The 25126-nt window shown below is 47.9% G+C and overlaps 1 protein-coding gene across 1 annotated transcript in view; it reads left to right on the forward strand.

Moving 5' to 3' along the window:
* LOC124043177 (E3 ubiquitin-protein ligase MYLIP-A-like) overlaps nucleotides 1-25126 on the forward strand; it is a 74780-nt gene that overhangs the window by 14580 nt on the left and 35074 nt on the right. Inside the window, exon 3 of the mRNA XM_046361454.1 lies at nucleotides 18922-19107. Within this exon, the coding sequence (XP_046217410.1) occupies nucleotides 18922-19107 (186 nt within the window). The remainder of the gene's footprint in view (nucleotides 1-18921; nucleotides 19108-25126) is intronic.

Here is a 25126-nt window from a genome sequence, read left to right on the forward strand (position 1 = left end):
ACTGCTGTCTCCTCCGCCCGTCACCCAGTTAGACTACTGCTGTCTCTGCCTCTCACCCAGTTAGACTACTGCTGTCTCTGCCTCTCACCCAATTAGACTACTGCTGTCTCTGCTCGTCACCCAGTTAGACTACTGCTGTCTCTGCTCGTCACCCAGTTAGACTACTGCTGTCTCTGCCTCTCACCCAGTTAGACTACTGCTTTCTCTGCCTCTCACCCAGTTAGACTACTGCTGTCTCTGCCCCTCACCCAGTTAGACTACTGCTGTCTCTGCCCGTCACCCAGTTAGACGACTGCTGTCTCTGCTCGTCACCCAGTTAGGCTACTGCTGTCTCCCTCCGCCCGTCACCCAGTTAGACTACTGCTGTCTCCCTCCGCCCGTCACCCAGTTAGACTACTGCTGTCTCCCTCCGCCCGTCAGCCAGTTAGACTACTGCTGTCTCCCTCCGCCCGTCACCCAGTTAGACTACTGCTGTCTCCCTCCGCCCGTCACCCAGTTAGACTACTGCTGTCTCTGCCTCTCACCCAGTTAGACTACTGCTGTCTCTGCTCGTCACCCAGTTAGACTACTGCTGTCTCTGCTCGTCACCCAGTTAGACTACTGCTGTCTCTGCCACCCAGTTAGACTACTGCTGTCTCTGCCTCTCACCCAGTTAGACTACTGCTGTCTCTGCCCTCACCCAGTTAGACTACTGCTGTCTCTGCCCGTCACCCAGTTAGAAGTGCTGAACCCAGTTAGGCTACTGCTGTCTCCCTCCGCCCGTCAAAGTTAGACTACTGCTGTCTCCCTCCGCCCGTCACCCAGTTAGATACTGTGTCTCCCTCCGCCCGTCACCCAGTTAGACTACTGCTGTCTCCCCCGCCCGTCACCCAGTTAGACTACTGCTGTCTCTGCCTCTCACCCAGTTAGACCATCTGTCTCTGCTCGCACCCAGTTAGACTACTGCTGTCTCTGCTCGTCACCCAGTTAGACTACTGCTGTCTCTGCTCGTCACCCGGTTAGACTACTGCTGTCTCTGCCTCACCCAGTTAGACTACTGCTGTCTCTGCCTCTCACACTCCAACCACAAACAGACAGGAGTGCTACGCCACTGCTTGTAAGTGAAGTAGAAATATAAGATGTGTTAAATGAATGATATCCAGCTCAGATAGTGCCCCTTGTGTGCACTTCCGGTAATACCGTATACCCTGGTATGGTACAGAAACAGTAGGACAGTGTGACCATCTGGAGAGCACCTGACCATTAGACTCTCACAGTGAGAGCAGAACATATAGGTAGAATGCGTGACCGTGTCCAACTCCTATTCCTCCATCTCTCCTCTGCATGTGCTCTAGTCTATTCCTCCATCTCTCCTCTGCATGTGCTCTAGTCTATTCCTCCATCTCTCCTCTGCATGTGCTCTAGTCTATTCCTCCATCTCTCCTCTGCATGTGCTCTAGTCTAGTCTGGCAAGTGACAGTGGTTTTTCAGCATTATAGGCATGCTCACACTTACCTTCACAGCTATACTCACTTACCCTCACAGCTATACGCACTTACCCTCACAGCTATACGCACTTACCCTCACAGCTATGCGCACTTACCCTCACAGCTATGCGCACTTACCCTCACAGCTATGCGCACTTACCCTCACAGCTATGCGCACTTACCCTCACAGCTATACGCACTTACCCTCACAGCTATACGCACTAACCCTCACAGCTATACGCACTAACCCTCACAGCTATACGCACTAACCCTCACAGCTATACGCACTAACCCTCACAGTTATACGCACTAACCCTCACAGCTATACGCACTAACCCTCACAGCTATACGCACTAACCCTCACAGCTATACGCACTAACCCTCACAGCTATACGCACTAACCCTCACAGCTATACGCACTAACCCTCACAGCTATACGCACTTACCCTCACAGCTATACGCACTTACCCTCACAGCTATACGCACTTACCCTCACAGCTATACGCACTTACCCTCACAGCTATACGCACTTACCCTCACAGCTATACGCACTAACCCTCACAGCTATACGCACTAACCCTCACAGCTATACGCACTAACCCTCACAGCTATACGCACTAACCCTCACAGCTATACGCACTAACCCTCACAGCTATACGCACTAACCCTCACAGCTATACGCACTAACCCTCAGCTATACGCACTAACCCTCACAGCTATACGCACTTACCCTCACAGCTATACGCACTTACCCTCACAGCTATACGCACTAACCCTCACAGCTATACGCACTAACCCTCACAGCTATACGCACTTACCCTCACAGCTATACGCACTTACCCTCACAGCTATACGCACTTACCCTCACAGCTATGCGCACTTACCCTCACAGCTATACGCACTTACCCTCACAGCTATACGCACGCACGTACGTACGCACTGGTACTGGGAAGCCTGCAGGTAGTAACAGATGCTGGAGAGCGTGTGAATTGTCCTTAGTGGGTACAGACGCACGCAGAATGCCAGTATGTACACACTCACTCACGTACGCGTATACACGGGCCTCTCTCTCACCCTGTTACATAGCATATGGTGGACTCTGCACCCACAGAATACAAAATAAAAAGCTGCTTACATAAGCTGGACTGCTTAAATTTACAGAATCATCACCAAAGCCTGCTGCTATCCCATTATTGGAAGCTGTGTGTGTGTGTGTGTGTGTGTGTGTGTGTGTGTGTGTGTGTGTGTGTGTGTGTGTGTGTGTGTGTGTGTGTGTGTGTGTGTGTGTGTGTGTGTGTGTGTGTGTGGTACAAGTCTGCACAGGACTGATGTATTCACACCTGCAGCTTTTCGTCCCACTCGTCACAAGAACTGATCCCACAATGTTATTTTAGGCTCATGTGAAGACTCAGCTATTGGCAATATCGAAATGTGCAAAAATAAATAACCTAAGAAATAGGTTAAATTATCAGAGATTCTCACGTGGCCATTTTTATATTAAGCTTTCTGTATTACCGGGCTATGTCAGCGAGTAGGCTAGACGTAGACTTTCTGTATTACCGGGATATATCAGCGAGTAGGCTAGACGTAGACTTTCTGTATTACCGGGATATGTCAGCGACTTTCTGTATTACCGGGCTATGTCAGCGAGTAGGCTAGACGTAGACGTTCGGTATTACCGGGCTATGTCAGCGAGTAGGCTAGACGTAGACGTTCGGTATTACCGGGCTATGTCAGCGAGTAGGCTAGACGTAGACGTTCGGTATTACCGGGCTATGTCAGCGAGTAGGCTAGACGTAGACTTTCCGTATTACCGGGATATATCAGCGAGTAGGCTAGACGTAGGCTATCAGAGGCTAGACGTAGACTTTCTGTATTACCGGGATATATCAGCGAGTAGGCTAGACGTAGACTTTCCGTATTACCGGGATATATCAGCGAGTAGGCTAGACGTAGACTTTCTGTATTACCGGGATATATCAGCGAGTAGGCTAGACGTAGACGTTCCGTATTACCGGGCTATGTCAGCGAGTAGGCTAGACGTAGACGTTCGGTATTACCGGGCTATGTCAGCGAGTAGGCTAGACGTAGACGTTCGGTATTACCGGGATATATCAGCGAGTAGGCTAGACGTAGACTTTCCGTATTACCGGGATATATCAGCGAGTAGGCTAGACGTAGACTTTCTGTATGGATATATCAGCGAGTAGGCTAGAGTAGGGGCTATGTCAGCGAGTAGGCTAGACGTAGACTTTCTGTATTACCGGGCTATGTCAGCGAGTAGGCTAGACGTAGACGTTCGGTATTACCGGGATATGTCAGCGAGTAGGCTAGACGTAGACGTTCGGTATTACCGGGCTATGTCAGCGAGTAGGCTAGACGTAGACTTTCGGTATTATTGAAGAGTGCAGAATTGAAGAGACTTGCTCTTTCACTTTCACTTCGTTTTATATCTTACCTTTTAGGAGTGGGACGATTTCCAGACAGACAAATATGGGTGATCAATATTTATTTTTAGGCAATGTAGTTAACTATATTCTAATCCTCATATTTGGGAAGTACATTTCCTTGGAAAGATGACTGCCCCCCCCAATCGTAGGCAGCCTACTCTATTTCATTGAGACCACATGTTGGCCTCTTAACCCGAAGCAGTGAATGAGACAGATGTGACTTTTTAATACAATAGGTAGTCTGATGCGCAACAATCAGAAAGACGACCGTTTACATATAACCTGCAGGACGACACAAATATTTCCCTCCCGAAGCTGGTCTGATCTGACCACTCGTTCCCAACTGCAGAATGACACATGCTCTGTCGGGATCCGCAGCGCTATACACTCTTCTTATGAGTTGGCTTGCTGAAGGCAAGCTACTCTAGATTTATTACAAACTCATTATTATTATTATTATATTTATTCGGCTAGCTCTAGCCCTTAAACCATTTAACACGAAACCAACTTTAAAACGTACATGCAAGCCCCAACTTCTCATAGCATTTCTACTTTGACTACAACAAAGGCACATCTCAATAGGTGGTCCAGGTATGTTATGACATGGGGGGGGGGGACTTTCCTCTTTTGTTCTCTTATTGTTCCTCAAGCGAGGGATGACATCACAGACTCCCATCAGACCAACTCCTTGAGGTTTGCAGTTGTCTAAAAAAACACTATTTTGTGCAATAGTTATTTGTTTCCCCTTTAGTGTGTGTACTTCATTGTATTTACACTTTGGATATCGCTTTCCAACAGTCAAAGTTCAAAAATCGCTGGAGGACGTCTTTTAAGATGATCTCCAATGAATTTCACACACACTCCCACATTTTTTAAATCTTTCTATAAATACACACTCTGGTCTTTGGTCTGTAGCGCAGGCTCAGTTCAGTCTGATTTCTGTGGTTCCTCTGTCCTCCGAACATCAAATAAACCCCCATCCTAATCCTGTAGCTTAGATCACAGCATCTCTCTACACCGCTCCGCCTGGGTAGCTTTTGAAACTCCCTGTCCGACTGCCTAATGCAGCCGACTGCCTGCTAGTGGGAGAGATGTTTTCTCTACTCTCATCCCCCCCATCTATTTGTGTTGCTGCTCACACCTAGACTGACTCTGTCCCTGACCATGGTTTGAGTTGAGGCAGTCTTGATGTTTGTGTGTGTGTGTGTGTTCACTGACCAGATCTGTGCAGTTTCATAGAGCTACTTCTGCATTTGGTTGTAATTTCTGAATTCTCAGAGGAGTAGTAGATTTCATATTTGTTTTAAAAGCTGTTCGCTCAAACAACAAACATCCCTCTTTATGAAATGTCCTGATAAATCCATCCATTGGCTAGGAGATGAGGGGAGTGGTCATGTCTGTATGGGTGAGAGCAAGGCAGGGATTGAGTTGGGGCCCCATAGAAATAGAATACGTAGAATGTCATCATTGTTCTAGTTGTTTTAATTCTATCGTTGGACCTTGGCCCCCTCAATGAATGTGTGCTGCCTGCCTCGTTATCCCTCACTAGCCTAGAGGTAGTGCTGTCTGCCTCGTTATCCCTCACTAGCCCAGAGGTAGTGATGTCTGCCTCGTTATCTCTCACTAGCCCAGAGGTAGTGCTGTCTGCCTCGTTATCCCTCACTAGCCCAGAGGTAGAGTTGTCTGCGTCGTGCTGGTCTAAATCAACATGTCTTCTACTCCTTGTTGTTTAGCATTCCGATCAGGCCAACGGTATGGTCGGGGGTTGGGGGGGGGGTGGTTAGCAAACCAGAGGGCACAGCACAGCCATTAATATAGACCACTGCCATGAATGAGAAAAGGGATGTTTTTAGTTCCTTTTCCTTAGAAATAGAATCTCTAGAAGGGACTTAAAGCCTCTAACCCTAGCAATTTGACTGGTAAACTCTGCTAATACTAGGTTCAAAATGGAAGGACATTCTGGCTGTTTTTTTTTTAAATGGCAGCAACATGCGTGCATTCTTGGGTTTGCATGGCCTCTCGAACTCAGTTAGTTGTCCTTCAATCAGAGTCTAGTTGATTTGATTTGTTAGTACACAAATATAAAGGCAACATGTAAAGTGTTGGTCCCATGTTTCATGAGCTGAAATAGAAGATTCTAGAAATATTCCATACGCAAAAAAACGTATTTCTCGTATGTTGTGCTCAAATGTGTTTACATCCCTGTTAGTGAGCATTTCTCCTTCGCCAAGATAATCCATCCACCTGACAGGTGTGGCATATCAAGATGCTGATAAAACAGCATGGTCATTACATGGATGCACCTTGTGCTGGGGACAAAAGGCCACTCTAAAATGTGCAGTTTTGTCACACAACACAATGCCACAACTGTCAAGTTTTGAAGGGACGTGCAATTGGCATGAATAAGCCTCATCCAATGTGGTTTTAGAGAATTTGTTAGTACTTCCAACTTGCCTCACAACCGCAGACACATGGTGTGAACGTGGGCGGGCGGTTTGTTGACGTCAACGTTGTGAACAGAGTGCCCCATGGTGGGGTTATGGTATGGGCAGGCATAAGCTACAGACAATGAACACAATTGGATTTTATTGATAGCAATTTGAATGCACAGAGATGCCGTGACGAGATCCTGAGGCCCATTGTCGTGTCATTCATCCGCCTCCATCACCTCATGTTTCAACATGATAATGCACGGCCCCGTGTCGCAAGGATCTGTGCAGAATTCCAGGAAGCTGAACATTTCCCAGTTCTTCCATGGCCTGCATACTCACCAGACATGTCATCCGTTGAGCATGTTTGGGATGCTCTGGATCAACGTATACAACAGCGTGTTCCAGTTCCCACCAATATCCAGCAACTTCGCACAACCATTGATGAGAAGTGGGACAACATTTCACAGGCCACAATCAACAGCCTGATTTAACTCTGTCTGGTCACACCAGATACTGACTGGTTTTAGGATCAACACCCCTACCTGTTTTTAAGGTATCTGTGACCAGGTGCATATCTGTATTCCCAGTCATGTGAAATCCATAGATTAGGGACTAATTAATTTATTTCAGTTGACTAATTTCCTTTATACGAACTGTAACTCACTAGAATCTTTGACATTGTTGCTTTTGTTTTGGTTCAATATATCTGTGAATTCAGTTAGAGGGGAACGTTTGAGAATGCTTTGTTAGTTTAACTTGGGTGCAAATGCAGAAGTCACAGTGCCGTTGTGCTTTGCTATCCTCCCTCTAAACCCCCTGGCAGAGCCGTTGTGTATTATTGAGCCCTGCCAACTCGTGTCTTTACATGTCTACACAACCTAGATATTGTCACAACAACAAGGCTGATGGATGTTTTTCATGGAATTGAAGCCCATTCGTGTTAGCATTATATCCATTTGCCTTAGTTTAAGAGATGAGCGTTTCCTCAGTCAGCCCTTGTCCTTTTCCCCAAACTTTTTTTTAACCTGCCTTTTAAGGTCTCTGAACTCAAGTATCAGTCCCTCGTATATCTAGTTTGAACCCATAGCATTAGTTCCCAGCCAGGAAGGATGTCTGTGGCTGGCTCTGGGCTGTGTGTGTGACCTTCGCCCTTCTACAGTCCATTATTATGGAATACTCCGTTATGTTCCCATAACCACAGGACGTTTTAGCGTACAAAAACAACTTATTTGTTTGCCTGGAAATGCCACTCTTTGGATTCAGGAATACAGTCGGCGTGTGAATAATATTTATCGTATTTATTTAGTCTTTTGTCCCTCTTTCCGTTGCTTAAACCAGCTGATTAACAGCCTTGTGTTGGAGAGTGTACATTGTGAAGGTTTCATTGAGAGACAGTGAGTGGTGGAATGGGGTTATTAGAGTTCGTTGATTGGGAGTGACCTCTAGCACCACAGCTTTGGGCTGTGTTGTTTGTTACTCCAACAAACCACATTGTTAAGAGCCTGGCCCTGTGAGCTCTGAAACAGACACTTCTCATTGGCTGATGCGGTGCTGTCGCAAGGCAGATGTTTTTTGGTTTCATTTCACACAGACTTTATGTTCTTCTGGAAACTGTGAACTCTGACGTTCTGATGTGTTCTATGTTACTACTGAGAGGAGAAGTTGAGTTGAAACAATTGTTTTATCATTTGTTTTTGGCTACTTTTGAGAACTTGTTGGGCGGCAGGGTAGCCTAGTGGTTAGAGCGCTGGACTAGTAACCGGAAGGTTGCAAGTTCAAATCCCCGAGCGGACAAGGTACAAATCTGTCGTTCTGCCCCTGAACAGGCAGTTAACCCACTGTTCCTAGGCCGTCATTGTAAATAAGAATTTGTTCTTAATTAACTGACTTGCCTAGTAAAATAAAGGTTTAAAAAAATAGGTGAAGAGGAGAGCATGTGAAATGCATTATATAGCCTATTTGAAGTCATTTAACTTTGACAACATCTAAAACACAGTTTAAAAAATCATAACTCAAGTGCACTAAACGCCCTCTTCCTCCCCCTTTCTCTTCTTCCTTCTCCTCCTCTCTTATCTTCCATCTGCTGTCACACATAGGGATCAATGAACCATATTCCCCCCTCAGTCTATGGTCCACTTTAATTGAATTATTCCAGCTATGCAGTCAAGTGTTTTAGCATTCCAGCAAGAACATATTACTTTGTGTTGGAGCCTCCGCTGTCATCCATTGCCCGCGGTGGTGTGTGTGTGTGTGTGTGTGTGTGTGTGTGTGTGTGTGTGTGTGTGTGTGTGTGTGTGTGTGTGTGTGTGTGTGTGTGTGTGTGTGTGTGTGTGTGTGTGTGTGTGTGTGTGTGTGTGTGTGTGTGTGTGTGTGTGTGTGTGTGTGTGTGTGTGTGTGTGTGTGAGCAGTAAATGTACCATGCGGTCCAGTGGTCTGAGAGCAGGTGTTCCTTGACAGTAATGAAAGCCTTAAAGAGGCTGTGTTCATCCCAGTTGTATTTAAACCGGGCCAGCAGAGAGGAGGTTTAAGGCTTTTCTGTTCCAATATCAGATTCCCTGCAGGCTTAACTAGAACCCCTGCTGTTTTGTCCGTCTGCGTTAGAGTTGAATTAGTGGCAACCAGGTTAGAGATTTCCAGCCCAAACCCGCTCTCTTTTCCAGAGAAAAAAATAACCGCTACAATTGTTATAATAAATGATTTCTATGAACAGCATGATGTGAAATGGATCTGTTTTGAATTGATATGTAATGTCTCAATCTGGCTTCTCTACGGCCGACTCTCTGCTATCTGCATGATCAATCACCAACGGAACAGACAGCGCTTCTCCGTATGGAGCGCAGTTCACAATGTGGGGGTGACCTTATATTATTTTTAATTGTAAAGAGTTTTAATTAAAGCAGCCTATCACTCAAATATCATTGCTTTAAATCAGTGTGCAGGCAAACACTCTCTCACGGTCTTTCTCTCCATCAATTCCATTCAAATTTGATCAAAAATAAGCCTAATCCTGTTGAAGATTTAATTATATATACAGTTCCAGTCAAATGTTTGGACACAGTCATTCAAGGGGTTGCCTTTACTTTTTAAACAATTTTCTACATTGTAGAATAGTAGTGAAGACACAAACTATGAAATAACACAGGGAATCATGTAGTAACCAAAAAAGGGTTAAACAAATCCAAATATATTTTATATTAGAGATTCTTCAAAGTACCCACCCTTTTCCTTGACAGCTTTGCACACTCTTGGCATTTTCTCAACCAGCTTCATTTGGTAGTTACCTGGAATGCATTTCAATTAACAGGTGTGCCTTGTTAAAGGTTAATTTGAGGAATTTATTTCCTTCTTAATGCAGCCAATCAGTAGTGTAGGGGGGAAGATGTATACAGAAGAGCCCTATAAGTCCATATTATGGAAAGAACAGCTCAAATAAGCAAAGAGAAATGACCGTCCATTACTTTTAAGACATGAAGGTCAGTCAATTCTGAAAATGTTCAAGAAACTTTGAAAGTTTCTCCAAGTGCAGTCGCAAAAACCAAGCGCTATGATGAAACTGTTTCTCATGAGGACCGCCACAGGAAAGGAAGACCCAGAGTTACGTCTGCTGCAGAGGATAAGTTCATTCGAGTTACCAGCCTCAGAAATTACAGCCTAAGTAAATGTGTCTGTTACTTGAAGTCTGAAGCATCTCAACATTAACTGTTCAGAGGACACTGTGTGAATCAGGCCTTCATAAGTGAATTGCTGTATAGAAACCACTACTAAAGGACACCAATAAGAAGAAGAGACTTGCTTGGGCCAAGAAACGTGAGCAATGGACATTAGACCGGTGGAAATCTGTCCTTTGGTCTGATGAGTCCAAATTAGAGTTTTCTGGCTCCAATCACCGTGTCTTTGTGAGTAGATGAACGGATGATCTCCGCATGTTTGGTTCCCGCAGTGAAGCATGGAGGAGGTGGTGTGATGGTGCTTTACTGGTGACACTGTCTGTGATTTATTTAGAATTCAAGGCACACAAAACCAGCATGGCTACTGCAGCGATACACCATCCCATTTGGTTTGTGCTTAGTGGGACTATCATTTGTTTTTCAACAGGACAATGACCCAACACACCTCCCAGGCTGTGTAAGGGCTATTTGACCAAGAAGGAGAGTGATGGAGTGCTGCATTATATGACCTGGCCTCCACAATCACCTGGACAGATGGTGGGTAGGGTGGGTAGTGTGGGCAGCAGTGTCCTTCTACCTGGACAGATGGTGGGTAGTGTGGGCAGCAGTGTCCTACCTGGACAGATGGTGGTAGTGTGGGCAGCAGTGTTCTACCTGGACAGATGGTGGGTAGTGTGGGCAGCGGTGTTCTCCTACGTGGGTAGTGTGGGCAGCAGTGTCCTACCTGGACAGATGGTGGGTAGTGAGGGCAGCAGTGTCCTACCTGGACAGATGGTGGGTAGTGAGGGCAGCAGTGTTCTCCTACCTGGACAGATGGTGGGTAGTGTGGGCAGCAGTGTTCTCCTACCTGGACAGATGGTGGGTAGTGAGGGCAGCAGTGTCCTACCTGGACAGATGGTGGGTAGTGAGGGCAGCAGTGTCCTACCTGGACAGATGGTGGGTAGTGAGGGCAGCAGTGTTCTCCTACCTGGACAGATGGTGGGTAGTGTGGGCAGCAGTGTCCTACCTGGACAGATGGTGGGTAGTGAGGGCAGCAGTGTCCTACCTGGACAGATGGTGGGTAGTGAGGGCAGCAGTGTCCTACCTGGACAGATGGTGGGTAGTGAGGGCAGCAGTGTCCTACCTGGACAGATGGTGGGTAGTGAGGGCAGCAGTGTCCTACCTGGACAGATGGTGGGTAGTGAGGGCAGCAGTGTCCTACCTGGACAGATGGTGGGTAGTGAGGACAGCAGTGTCCTTCTACCTGGACAGATGGTGGGTAGTGAGGGCAGCAGTGTCCTTCTACCTGGACAGATGGTGGGTAGTGAGGGCAGCAGTGTCCTTCTACCTGGACAGATGGTGGGTAGTGAGGGCAGCAGTGTCCTTCTACCTGGACAGATGGTGGGTAGTGAGGGCAGCAGTGTCCTTCTACCTGGACAGGTGGTGGGTAGTGAGGGCAGCAGTGTCCTTCTACCTGGACAGATGGTGGGTAGTGAGGGCAGCAGTGTCCTTCTACCTGGACAGATGGTGGGTGGTGAGGGCAGCAGTGTCCTTCTACCTGGACAGATTGTGGGTAGTGAGGGCAGCAGTGTGCAGATGGTTACTGTCTATGTAGTAGTGACTGGTAGGTTGTGTGTGTGTGTGTGTGTGTGTGTGTGTGTGTGTGTGTGTGTGTGTGTGTGTGTGTGTGTGTGTGTGTGTGTGTGTGTGTGTGTGTGTGTGTGTGTGTGTGTGTGTGTGTGTGTGTGTGTGTGTGTGTGTGTGTGTGTGTGTGTGTGTGTGTGTGTGCAGGGTATCGACTGGTAGATTGTGTGTGTGTGTGCAGGGTATCGACTGGTAGGTTGTGGGCAGGGTATCGACTGGTAGGTTGTGTGTGTGTGGGCAGGGTATCGACTGGTAGGTTGTGTGTGTGTGGGCAGGGTATTGACTGGTTGTGTGTGTGTGTGTGTGTGTGTGTGTGTGTGTGTGTGTGTGTGTGTGTGTGTGTGTGTGTGTGTGTGTGTGTGTGTGTGTGTGTGTGTGTGTGTGTGTGTGTGTGTGTGTGTGTGTGTGGGCAGGGTATCGACTGGTAGGTTGTGTGTGTGTGGGGCAGGGTATCGACTGGTAGGTTGTGTGTGTGTGGGCAGGGTATCGACTGGTAGGTTGTGTGTGTGTGCGTGTGGGCAGGGTATCGACTGGTAGGTTGTGTGTGTGTGTGTGTGGGCAGGGTATCGACTGGTTGGGTGTGTGTGTGTGTGTGTGTGTGGGCAGGGTAGTGACTGGTAGGTTGTGTGTGTGGGCAGGGAAGTGACTGGTAGGTTGTGTGTGTGTGTGTGGGCAGGGTAGTGACTGGTAGGTTGTGTGTGTGGGCAGGGTAGTGACTGGTAGGTTGTGTGTGTGTGTGTGGGCAGGGTAGTGACTGGTAGGTTGTGTGTGTGTGTGGGCAGGGTAGTGACTGGTAGGTTGTGTGTGTGTGGGCAGGGTAGTGTTCCAGTCACGGTCCTGCACAGAGGACAGTCAGACCAGCTCACACCCTCCTCATCACCGCCCTCTACAGTTCACATCAAAGCATGGTGGATGAGGGGAGACTCCTGCCCTGCGGTCCTGGAAGTTTAATTGTGTCGACTTGCTGTACAAGTTAGACTAGACTTGTAACGGTTTCATATACATTGTCCTTAACACCAATACCTACCTAGTATTTAACTTCTTATTACGAGGATGTTACAGATACTGTATACACCCAGACATGGTCATTTAGCCCTGGTTCTGAGCCCAGATGAAACCCAGTATTCGGTGGGAGGTATGAAAGAGTTGGACTGCACATGACCGCGCTACAGGAGAAGTGTTCCTTTTCAATTTGAGCGGCTATGTGTTTCCAAAAGTAGTCACGTAAGGCGGAGCAGTGAGCTGGCGACCCCGGGGTGACGAGGGAGAGGCCAGGCAGGGCCGTCGTGACTGATAGTAAACCCCAGGGGTGACAGGGCCAGGGCCGTCGTGACTGATAGTAAACCCCAGGCGACCCCGGGGTGACGTCAGGCCAGGCAGGGCAGTGACTGAAAGTCCCCAGGCCAGGCAGGGCAGTGACTGAAAGTAAACCCCAGGCGACCCCGGGGTGACGAGGGAGAGCAGTCAGGCCAGGCAGGGCCGTCGTGACTGATAGTAAACCCCAGGCGACCCCGGGGTGACGAGGGAGAGCAGTCAGGCCAGGCAGGGCAGTGACTGATAGTAAACCCCAGGCGACCCCGGGGTGACGAGGGAGAGCAAGTCAGGCCAGGCAGGGCAGTGACTGAAAGTAAACCCCAGGCGACCCCGGGGTGACGAGGGAGAGCAGTCAGGCCAGGCAGGGCCGTCGTGACTGATAGTAAACCCCAGGCGACCCCGGGGTGACCCCGAGGGAGAGAAGTCAGGCCAGGCAGGGCAGTGACTGAAAGTAAACCCCAGGGTGACGAGGGAGAGCAGTCAGACAGGCAGGGCCGTCGTGAATAGTAAACCCCAGGCAGGGCAGGCAGGGCAGTGACTGTGACTGATAGTAAACCCCAGGCGACCCCGGGGTGAGCAGTCAGGGCAGGGCCGTCGTGAGCAGTCAGGCCAGGCAGGGCCGTCGTGACTGATAGTAAACCCCAGGCGACCCCGGGGTGACGAGGGAGAGCAGTCAGGCCAGGCAGGGCAGTGACTGCTAGTAAACCCCAGGCGACCCCGGGGTGACGAGGGAGAGAAGTCAGGCCAGGCAGGGCAGTGACTAAAAGTAAACCCCAAGCGACCCCGGGGTGACGAGGGAGAGAAGTCAGGCCAGGCAGGGCCGTCGTGAGGCGCCGTGATAGTAAACCCCAGGCGACCCCGGGGTGACGAGGGAGAGAAGTCAGGCCAGGCAGGGCAGTGACTAAAAGTAAACCCCAAGCGACCCCGGGGTGACGAGGGAGAGCAGTCAGGCCAGGCAGGGCCGTCGTGACTGATAGTAAACCCCAGGCGACCCCGGGGTGACGAGGGAGAGCAGTCAGGCCAGGCAGGGCCGTCGTGACTGATAGTAAACCCCAGGCGACCCCGGGGTGACGAGGGAGAGCAGTCAGGCCAGGCAGGGCCGTCGTGACTGATAGTAAACCCCAGGCGACCCCGGGGTGACGAGGGAGAGCAGTCAGGCCAGGCAGGGCAGTGACTGATAGTAAACCACAGGTAGACAGAGCCCTTTGTTTCCAACCAGGCAGGTAGCAAGCAGCCTGCTGGTCACATGAGTCCTGTTGCTGGGCCGAGCACAATAGGGAAACAAACGGCTGTGTTCTGTTTAGAGCCCGAACGCTAAAATCGGTTGACTGATATTATCGGTGATATTGTCCTTTCACATAAATATTAGTATCTGTCTTTATTCCATACATAAAGCACCAAGATTATATACGCTATATAGAATGAACAAAAATAGATCTGCTAATTTGTATACGTTTTCAATTGTTGCCTGAAGAGGGCACTCTACGAGCTGCTCATTGAACATCATTCAGCCCTTAAGTCACAACGTGAGAATAGGCATGGTGGTTTGACAGTGAGTAGCGTGCCAGCGACAGACTATTTAAAAACAGAAGTAATCCCAAAGTACACTTCACCAAGCAAGCAGCCCTCATCACATGATCACGTAGTTAACGTTAGCTGGCTCCCTAGGCAGCAGTGTAGTCAGCCTAGCTAGCAATCTGTGCTACTTATGTGCGAACGCTGGACTGGCTCCAAAGTGAACTCATCCTTGATACAAAAATAGCACTGTTACTGTCTGGAGTTCAGACTCTGAACCTATTATGTTTTCTACCTGAAATATGCAGTCTGCAAAAAAAAACAAGACAGTTGGCGCATTCAAGACGAGATGGGATTGTGTGCTGGCTGAATTAGAATGTTGGTGTGACTAGAACCAGTGCTTTTTCCTGCATGATGCTTGCAGCCATCAGCGCAGAGGTGGCAGGAAGAGACCAAGCGGAGTTGACAGTCAATCTCACACACAGTCTGAGTTGTATGTTTACATAGCTTTGTGTTGGGATGTTGTGTTATTCATTTGAACAGATGGGCTCGGTAGAGGTATGACAAGGTATGAGGTTACACTATGTGTGAGGAAAACAAGGGAGTCTGGTTTGATCCAGCTGACTGAATCCTGTGTAATATTATCTCAGTTTTGTGTTAATAACAGCCTCACTGGACAGTGACTTGAAAGAGAAGTGTCATCACATCATAACAGAGTTAAAGTAGGCAACAACTTAATAACTCAATCATTCACCACATCTCAGGAACTAATGGAACTTCGGGGAAAACGATGTAGAAGCCCGTGATTGTACCAGTCCAATGTAGAAGCCCGTGATTGTACCAGTCCAATGTAGAAACCCGTGATTGTACCAGTCCAATGTAGAAGCCTGTGATTGTGCCAGTCCAATGTAGAAGCCTGTGATTGTACCAGTCCAATGTAGAAGCCCGTGATTGTACCAGTCCAATGTAGAAGCCCGTGATTGTACCAGTCCAATGTAGAAGCCCGTGATTGTACCAGTCCAATGTAGAAGCCTGTGATTGTACCAGTCCAATGTAGAAGCCTGTGATTGTACCAGTCCAATGTAGAAGCCTGTGATTGTACCAGTCCAATGTAGAAGCCTGTGATTGTACCAGTCCAATGTAGAAGCCCGTGATTGTACCAGTCCAATGTAGAAGCCCGTGATTGTACCAGTCCAATGTAGAAGCCCGTGATTGTACCAGTCCAATGTAGAAGCCTGTGATTGTACCAGTCCAATGTAGAAGCCCGTGATTGTACCAGTCCAATGTAGAAGCCCGTGATTGTACCAGTCCAATGTAGAAGCCCGTGATTGTACCAGTCCAATGTAGAAGCCCGTGATTGTACCAGTCCAATGTAGAAGCCCGTGATTGTACCAGTCCAATGTAGAAGCCTGTGATTGTACCAGTCCAATGTAGAAGCCTGTGATTGTACCAGTCCAATGTAGAAGCCTGTGATTGTACCAGTCCAATGTAGAAGCCTGTGATTGTACCAGTCCAATGTAGAAGCCTGTGATTGTACCAGTCCAATGTAGAAGCCTGTGATTGTACCAGTCCAATGTAGAAGCCTGTGATTGTACCAGTCCAATGTAGAAGCCTGTGATTGTACCAGTCCAATGTAGAAGCCTGTGATTGTACCAGTCCAATGTAGAAGCCTGTGATTGTACCAGTCCAATGTAGAAGCCTGTGATTGTACCAGTCCAATGTAGAAGCCTGTGATTGTACCAGTCCAATGTAGAAGCCTGTGATTGTACCAGTCCAATGTAGAAGCCTGTGATTGTACCAGTCCAATGTAGAAGCCTGTGATTGTACCAGTCCAATGTAGAAGCCTGTGATTGTACCAGTCCAATGTAGAAGCCTGTGATTGTACCAGTCCAATGTAGAAGCCTGTGATTGTACCAGTCCAATGTAGAAGCCTGTGATTGTACCAGTCCAATGTAGAAGCCTGTGATTGTACCAGTCCAATGTAGAAGCCTGTGATTGTACCAGTCCAATGTAGAAGCCTGTGATTGTACCAGTCCAATGTAGAAGCCTGTGATTGTACCAGTCCAATGTTCACTGTATTCCATGTTGTTTTTGTCTATTGTTATTCTTTCTTTCTTTCTTTCTTTAAAAAAAAATCCAGTTTCTTTCCCGAAGCCTACTATCCTCCACGTTGAATTCAGCACAATAACAAGTGTTTAGCAACAACATGGGAGGGCCCTTACTACCTCCCTAAGAACAAGCTTACAGCGCTGCGTCATCATTACATCGATTTAGCCGTGTCTTTGTGTGGACTTGTTTTGGTACATAACCAGACTTATTTTTAAGAATGAGAGCGGGAGAAGAAGAGAGGCCAAGGCTGAATGGTGCTATCGTACCCAGACCCCACTGTTACAACAGCAGTAGAACCCAGTCTGCTTATTTACATTTACATTTAAGTCATTTAGCAGACGCTCTTATCCAGAGCGACTTACAAATTGCTTATCACTCTGTAGCACACTGCTGTGAATAGGCAGCCATACAGAACTTTACAGGGCTGGCTGCTGACTCCTCTTACACCTCTAGCTCTTATGTGTGTGTGTGTGTGTGTGTGTGTGTGTGTGTGTGTGTGTGTGTGTGTGTGTGTGTGTGTGTGTGTGTGTGTGTGTGTGTGTGTGTACCCTGATTGGAGTTGTGAAGCTCCATTTGGGGCAGCAGGTAGCCTAGTGGTTAGAGTGTTGGACTAGTAACCGAAAGGTTGCAAGATCGAATCCCTGAGCTGACAAGGTAAAAATCTGTCTTTCTGCACCTGAACAAGGCAGTGTTCCCAGGCCGTCATTGAAAATAAGAATTTGTTCTTAACTGACTTGCCTAATTAAATAAATATTAAAAATAATAATTAAAGTCGCTGACTGAGTCACTGGGTTAAAAGTCAGACTTCGTCACGCACTGTCTGACTGGGAACAGCTGTTACTTTTTAACTCTGCTCGTGTTCCTCATTCTATTCCTGGCATCAATGACCATAGTGAACTAGGAAGCGGAACAGAGTACTACTTTGAGGTATATGGCTTTGGTAAGCTGGAGGTCAGCTGTCAGTCGTAATGTGTGTTGGTGTGAGAAAGTGAGCTTCTACAGTGTCAACGAGTGAACAACCATCAATTTTCAGGTGCTCTAGGCCTGTTGCCCCCCCCCACACACACACACACCTGCTCTGTGTGTAACCCAACCTCTAACTTCCACCTGCTCCCCCAATCGTGACCTGTTTGGTTCCAGCCCTGTGCACCACCCCTCTCCAATCATGACCTGTTTGGTTCCAGGCCCTGTGCACCACCCCTCTCCAATCATGACCTGTTTGGTTCCAGGCCCTGTGCACCACCCCTCTCCAATCATGACCTGTTTGGTTCCAGGCCCTGTGTACCACCCCTCTCCAATCATGACCTGTTTGGTTCCAGGCCCTGTGCACCACCCCTCTCCAATCATGACCTGTTTGGTTCCAGGCCCTGTGCACCACCCCTCTCCAATCATTACCTGTTTGGTTCCAGGCCCTGTGCACCACCCCTCTCCAATCATTACCTGTTTGGTTCCAGGCCCTGTGCACCACCCCTCTCCAATCATTACCTGTTTGGTTCCAGGCCCTGTGCACCACCCCTCTCCAATCATTACCTGTTTGGTTCCAGGCCCTGTGCACCACCCCTCTCCAATCATTACCTGTTTGGTTGCAGGCCCTGTGCACCACCCCTCTCCAATCATGACCTGTTTGGTTCCAGGCCCTGTGCACCACCCCTCTCCAATCATGACCTGTTTGGTTCCAGGCCCTGTGCACCACCCCTCTCCAATCATGACCTGTTTGGTTCCAGGCCCTGTGCACCACCCCTCTCCAAACATGACCTGTTTAGTTCCAGGCCCTGTGCACCACCCCTCTCCAATCATGACCTGTTTGGTTCCAGGCCCTGTGCACCACCCCTCTCCAATCATGACCTGTTTGGTTCCAGGCCCTGTGCACCACCCCTCTCCAATCATTACCTGTTTGGTTCCAGGCCCTGTGCACCACCCCTCTCCAATCATTACCTGTTTGGTTCCAGGCCCTGTGCACCACCCCTCTCCAATCATTACCTGTTTGGTTCCAGGCCCTGTGCACCACCCCTCTCCAATCATTACCTGTTTGGTTCCAGGCCCTGTGCACCACCCCTCTCCAATCATTACCTGTTTGGTTCCAGGCCCTGTGCACCACCCCTCTCCAATCATTACCTGTTTGGTTCCAGGCCCTGTGCACCACCCCTCTCCAATCATGACCTGTTTGGTTCCAGGCCCTGTGCACCACCCCTCTCCAATCATGACCTGTTTGGTTCCAGGCCCTGTGCACCACCCCTCTCCAATCATGACCTGTTTGGTTCCAGGCCCTGTGCACCACTCCTCTCCAATCATTACCTGTTCCAGTTCATGTCTAACATTCCCTCTTCTCTCTTCCCTCCACCAGACATGTGTTCTTCATGCAGGTCAAGGAGAACCTCCACAGCGGCCACCTGAGGATGTGTTCGGAGCAGGCTGAGGAGCTGAGTGCCCTGCTGGCCCAAGCTGAGTTCAGAGACTACAACCAGAACACAGCCAAGTACTGGTACTCTGAGCTATGTGGGAGCGAACCCTGCCCGGCAACAGTCAACAGGTAAGGTCGCACACACACACAGCTATGTCTTACTATGCTTGAGGACTTTTTTGGGCCCAACAGTTGATTCCCATTAAAGATCCTATTTTCACTTTTTCCCTAACCCTAAGCCTGAAATAGCTGGCAAAAATGGCCACACCTCTGAATTCTAGTTAGTTTACTATTCTTGGGAGTACTTTTGGTTCTCACAAGTATAGTAAAATGTGTACACACAAACACACACACACCTGTGGTGTGTTAAAACAGGATTGAAGCTCTAGCCATTGTGCTAATTGGATGGAGTTTGCAGGACATGCAATACACGGTTGAAATATTGAAAGCAAAGCTACCCTTGACAAGGTCGCTGGCTTAGAGAACAGATATGTTATTAGAGGCTTATGATATGGAAGTATCAACATCTAGCTGAACCAAGTGACAGATGTGTTGTTAATGATTCATCCAACACCGGTTGGACTTCTAACAATCAGATGCTTCAAAGAGGACAATTCCCTTTCCTGTCCCAATTCAGAATGTCTGAAAATTCCCTTTCCTGTCCCAATTCAGAATGTCTGAAAATTCCCTTTCCTGTCCCAATTCAGAATTTCTGAAAATACCCTTTCCTGTCCCAATTCAGAATGTCTGAAAATACCCTTTCCTGTCCCAATTCAGAATGTTTGAAAATTCCCTTTCCTGTCCCAATTCAGAATGTCTGAAAATACCCTTTCCTGTCCCAATTCAGAATTTCTGAAAATACCCTTTCCTGGCCCAATTCAGAATGTCTGAAAATGCCCTCTCCTGTCCCAATTCAGAATGTTTCAAAATGCCCTTTCCTGTCCCAATTCAGAATGTTTGCCAAATTCCCTTTCCTGTCCCAATTCAGAATGTTTGCCAAATTCCCTTTCCTGTCCCAATTCAGAATGTTTGCCAAATTCCCTTTCCTGTCCCAATTCAGAATGTCTGAAAATTCCCTTTCCTGTCCCAATTCAGAATGTCTGAAAATTAATTCCAGAACAGGTCAAACCTTTCATTTCTTACCGTCGGTGTTACCTAGATTGAGCTGTGTTCCTATTCCGAAATAACATATGGTAGCTGTTTAAAGCAAACAAATTAGGTGTAAAATAGGTTCTAGAATTTGCACCCTCCGAGCCGTAACATTTCCCTCTACTTAGCCTACCTTCTTGAATATGAATCGGTCTGTCGCGTGCATCTGACAGAAACATGCAGTGCCATGGGAACCTGATGTCAGTTCCACTGACATTGCAGACAGCAGCAGAGTTTGGAAGTCCCCAGAAATGGTTTGCTTTGCAATTGGAACAAAGTTCAAAACTCATGCCCACGTGTCAGTCGCCATGCGCAAAATACCGACTACAAGGAAACTAGAAGAAAAGGCATGGTCGCGAGGTTCGCTGTACAGAAAAAAAACATTTACATTTACATTTAAGTCATTTAGCAGACGCTCTTATCCAGAGCGACTTACAAACATGTTCCCCTCCCATGTTCCTACCATGGAGCCGAGGTTGGTTTGCAATTTGAACAACTGTTTGTCCCACGCGATGTCACCCAACATGAGATGAGTAATAGATGGAAAGGAAATGGCACCCTATTTCCCCATAGGCTCTGGTCAAAAGTAGTGCACTAGATGGGTAGTAAGGTGCCATTTTGGAGCCTACTACACATACTCACAAGGTCCCTCTACAGAGCCTGACACACTCCTCTCTTCCCAAAGATTCTACCATGTAGCCACTTGTTTTCCTCTCTCAAGGACCAAACCTGTTCAGGCACGGAACTGAACACCTAACAGGGACTTTCACCAAAGCAAGCAGGGTTATTGAGTTCTAGCCAGGTAACTGTCCTACACATTGTGAAACGACTGTAAATCATGCAAATGAACACTTGAAAAGGGAAACAGAAAAGGGTACAGTTGAAGTCGGAAGTTTACATACACTTATGTTGGAGTCATTAAAACTTGTTTGTCAACCACTCCACAAATTTCTTGTTAACAAACTATAGTTTTGGCAAGTCGGTGAGGACATCTACTTTGTGTATGATACAAGTCATTTTTCCAACAATTGTTTACAGACAGATTATTTCACTGTATCACAATTCCAGTGGGTCAGAAATTTAAATACAGCTTGGAAAATTCCAGAAAATTATGTCATGGCTTTAGAAGCTTTCCCAAAGGCAAATTTACATAATTTGAGTCAATTGGAGGCGTGGATATATTTCAAGGCCTACCTTCATACTCAGTGCTTCTTTCCTTGACATCATGGGAAAATCTAAAGAAATCAGCCAAGACCTCAGAAAAACAATGGTAGACCTCCACAATTTATTGATATTTTCTGTGAAACCGAACCCGGAAGTTGTTTTCCACCTCTAACACCTGCCTGTCTGTCTGCCTGCCTGCCTGCCTGCCTGCCTGCCTGCCTGTCTGTCTGCCTGTCTGCCTGCTAGCTAGCTAGCTACAACAACATGGTTGTGAGAACCAAGCCAGCGATTAGAGCGTAGCCCAGCAGCTCGTTGACTGGTTAAGTCAACAGTTTGAGAAGACTGCCAGCTTGGGTGGAGGCCAAGCTAAACTAGGGACTGTTCATACTAGGTCAGAGGACCGATCTATTGCTGTGTTTACACACACCCTAGGACACACACACTAGGACACACATGCAAGACAAGCACACACACACTAGAATCCTCCTGACGTCATAATTGGAGGGAAATGTAAATGCCATTGGATTGGCTCTAATCAGGCTAATATGGACATGAAACTGTCTTGTTAATGCATTGTCAATTATAATAGCCCATTTGGTGATTTCCGTCAGCTCTGTTGTTTTGAGTAATTGCCGATAGCATACTTCTATTGCACTATGGGTAATGTTCTGGACGTTCTTGCCCCTCATAATCAAGCGTATGTCTTGGGAGGAGGACTTAACCAATGTATGTACTGTGTTTTAACTCATTTTGTCATACCATTTACAGAGGCGCTCAAATCTAAGTTTGTAAACCACTTTCAAATGGCTGTGAGCCAACAACAATAATAAAATGCACACATACAGATCATGTTACCATAGTAACGAAATTACAGCAGGAGAATATTGTCACTGTTGGGAAAGTTTCCGAACAGCAAAGCTGTCTGTAAGAGGAAATGTATTGGTGATGCATCCCATACACAGACACAGTTGTTGGGAGTCGACATCAGTACCCCCGTATAGCTGTATGAGAAATGTTTGTATGGAACTGAGGGGGGGTCGAGGTTCGTGTGGAACTGAGGGGGGGTCGAGGTTCAAATCAAATCAAATTTATAAAGCCCTTCATACATCGGCTGATATCTCAAAGTGCTGTACAGAAACCCAGCCTAAAACCCCAAACAGCAAGCAATGCAGGTTTAGAAGCACGGTAGCTAGGAAAAACTCCCTAGAAAGGCCAAAACCTAGGAAGAAACCTAGAGAGGAACCAGGCTATGAGGGGTGGCCAGTCATCTTCTGGCTGTGCCAGGTGGTTATTATAACAGAACATGGCCAAGATGTTCAAATGTTCATAAATGACCAGCATGGTCGAATAATAATAAGGCAGAACAGTTGAAACTGGAGCAGCAGCACGGCCAGGTGGACTGGGGACAGCAAGGAGTCATCATGTCAGGTAGTCCTGGGGCATGGTCCTAGGGCTCAGGTCCTCCGAGAGAGAGAAAGAAGGAGAGAATTAGAGAACGCACACTTAGATTCACACAGGACACCGAATAGGACAGGAGAAGTACTCCAGATCTAACAAACTGACCCTAGCCCTTCGACACAAACTACTGCAGCATAAATACTGGCTCGTACGGAACTGAGGAGGGGTGGAGGTTCGTATGGAACTGAGGAGGGGTCAAGGTTCAGTCCAGGAGTAATGCTAGGGCAATAATAGCTCAGTTCATACACTTGAATTCACACTGCACACATAGTGATGAGAGGATTGCTAGCAGGAGAGGACAGAGACTCACATTGCATTATAGTGATTGATTCCCTTATTATTTTTGCTCAGATAAGGGGATGATGGGATTATATTATAAAATCTGCTCTCTGGGTGACAGACTGACGAGGAAGGACCCTTCCTCCCTCTCTATAATCTCAATCCCCATCACATGAGGTCTCTGTAGCACTATGGAAATATGAGTTCCCTCCCTCCCGGGGTAATAGGATTCAGAAAGATATGATGGAATTCTTATGAAGTTATTTTCCCTTCAGTCTGCTGTCTAGTATCTGGGACCTTGGTGCTATCTGTAGTAACTGGGACCTTGGTGCTTCAGTCTGCTGTCTGTAGTAACTGGGACCTTGGTGCTGTCTGTAGTATCTGGGACCTTGGTTCTTCAGTCTGCTGTCTGTAGTATCTGGGACCTTGGTGCTGCCTGTAGTATCTGGGACCTTGGTGCTGCCTGTAGTATCTGGGACCTTGGTGCTGCCTGTAGTATCTGGGACCTTGGTGCTGCCTGTAGTATCTGGGACCTTGGTGCTGTCTGTCGTATCTGGGACCTTGGTGCTGCCTGTAGTATCTGGGACCTTGGTGCTGTCTGTCGTATCTGGGACCTTGGTGCTGCCTGTAGTATCTGGGACCTTGGTGCTGTCTGTCGTATCTGGGACCTTGGTGCTGCCTGTAGTATCTGGGACCTTGGTGCTGTCTGTCGTATCTGGGACCTTGGTGCTGCCTGTAGTACCTGGGACCTTGGTGCTGTCTGTAGTATCTGGGACCTTGGTGCTGCCTGTAGTATCTGGGACCTTGGTGCTGCCTGTAGTATCTGGGACCTTGGTGCTGCCTGTAGTATCTGGGACCTTGGTGCTGCCTGTAGTATCTGGGACCTTGGTGCTGCCTGTAGTATCTGGGACCTTGGTGCTGCCTGTAGTATCTGGGACCTTGGTGCTGCCTGTAGTATCTGGGACCTTGGTGCTGTCTGTCGTATCTGGGACCTTGGTGCTGCCTGTCGTATCTGGGACCTTGGTGCTGTCTGTAGTATCTGGGACCTTGGTGCTGCCTGTAGTATCTGGGACCTTGGTGCTGCCTGTAGTATCTGGGACCTTGGTGCTGTCTGTCGTATCTGGGACCTTGGTGCTGTCTGTAGTATCTGGGACCTTGGTGCTGTCTGTAGTATCTGGGACCTTGGTGCTGCCTGTAGTATCTGGGACCTTGGTGCTGCCTGTAGTATCTGGGACCTTGGTGCTGCCTGTAGTATCTGGGACCTTGGTGCTGCCTGTAGTATCTGGGACCTTGGTGCTGCTTGTAGTATCTGGGACCTTGGTGCTGCCTGTAGTATCTGGGACCTTGGTGCTGTCTGTCGTATCTGGGACCTTGGTGCTGCCTGTCGTATCTGGGACCTTGGTGCTGTCTGTAGTATCTGGGACCTTGGTGCTGCCTGTAGTATCTGGGACCTTGGTGCTGCCTGTAGTATCTGGGACCTTGGTGCTGCCTGTCGTATCTGGGACCTTGGTGCTGTCTGTAGTATCTGGGACCTTGGTGCTGTCTGTAGTATCTGGGACCTTGGTGCTGCCTGTAGTATCTGGGACCTTGGTGCTGCCTGTAGTATCTGGGACCTTGGTGCTGCCTGTAGTATCTGGGACCTTGGTGCTGCCTGTAGTATCTGGGACCTTGGTGCTGCTTGTAGTATCTGGGACCTTGGTGCTGTCTGTCGTATCTGGGACCTTGGTGCTGTCTGTCGTATCTGGGACCTTGGTGCATGCCTTGTGGTGCAGCTGACATACTGATGGTGGCCATTGAGTGATTCATGTAGCAGTGCTTTCAACCTCATCCTGGCTGCTGGACTCACTGTATGTCTGGTGTTAGAACCCTTCATGTCTTCTAGATGGCCATCGGTAGGGATGTTCATGACTTCATTACCAGCAGTCTGTCACGTTTCTCAGTTGTATGAAGATGTTTCTCTACTGTTTTCTCACAGCCCTCCCAGGAAATGAATGGAGAACATGAACTATTTCAAGCACAGTAGCTCTTTGTGTGAACCCTTTGAAGCAATGAGGCTCTGCATGTGAATCAGTGGTAACACTGCCATCTCCCTCTCCTC

Source organism: Oncorhynchus gorbuscha, linkage group LG09, assembly GCF_021184085.1.
Source record: "Oncorhynchus gorbuscha isolate QuinsamMale2020 ecotype Even-year linkage group LG09, OgorEven_v1.0, whole genome shotgun sequence".
NCBI classification, from domain to species: domain Eukaryota; kingdom Metazoa; phylum Chordata; class Actinopteri; order Salmoniformes; family Salmonidae; genus Oncorhynchus; species Oncorhynchus gorbuscha.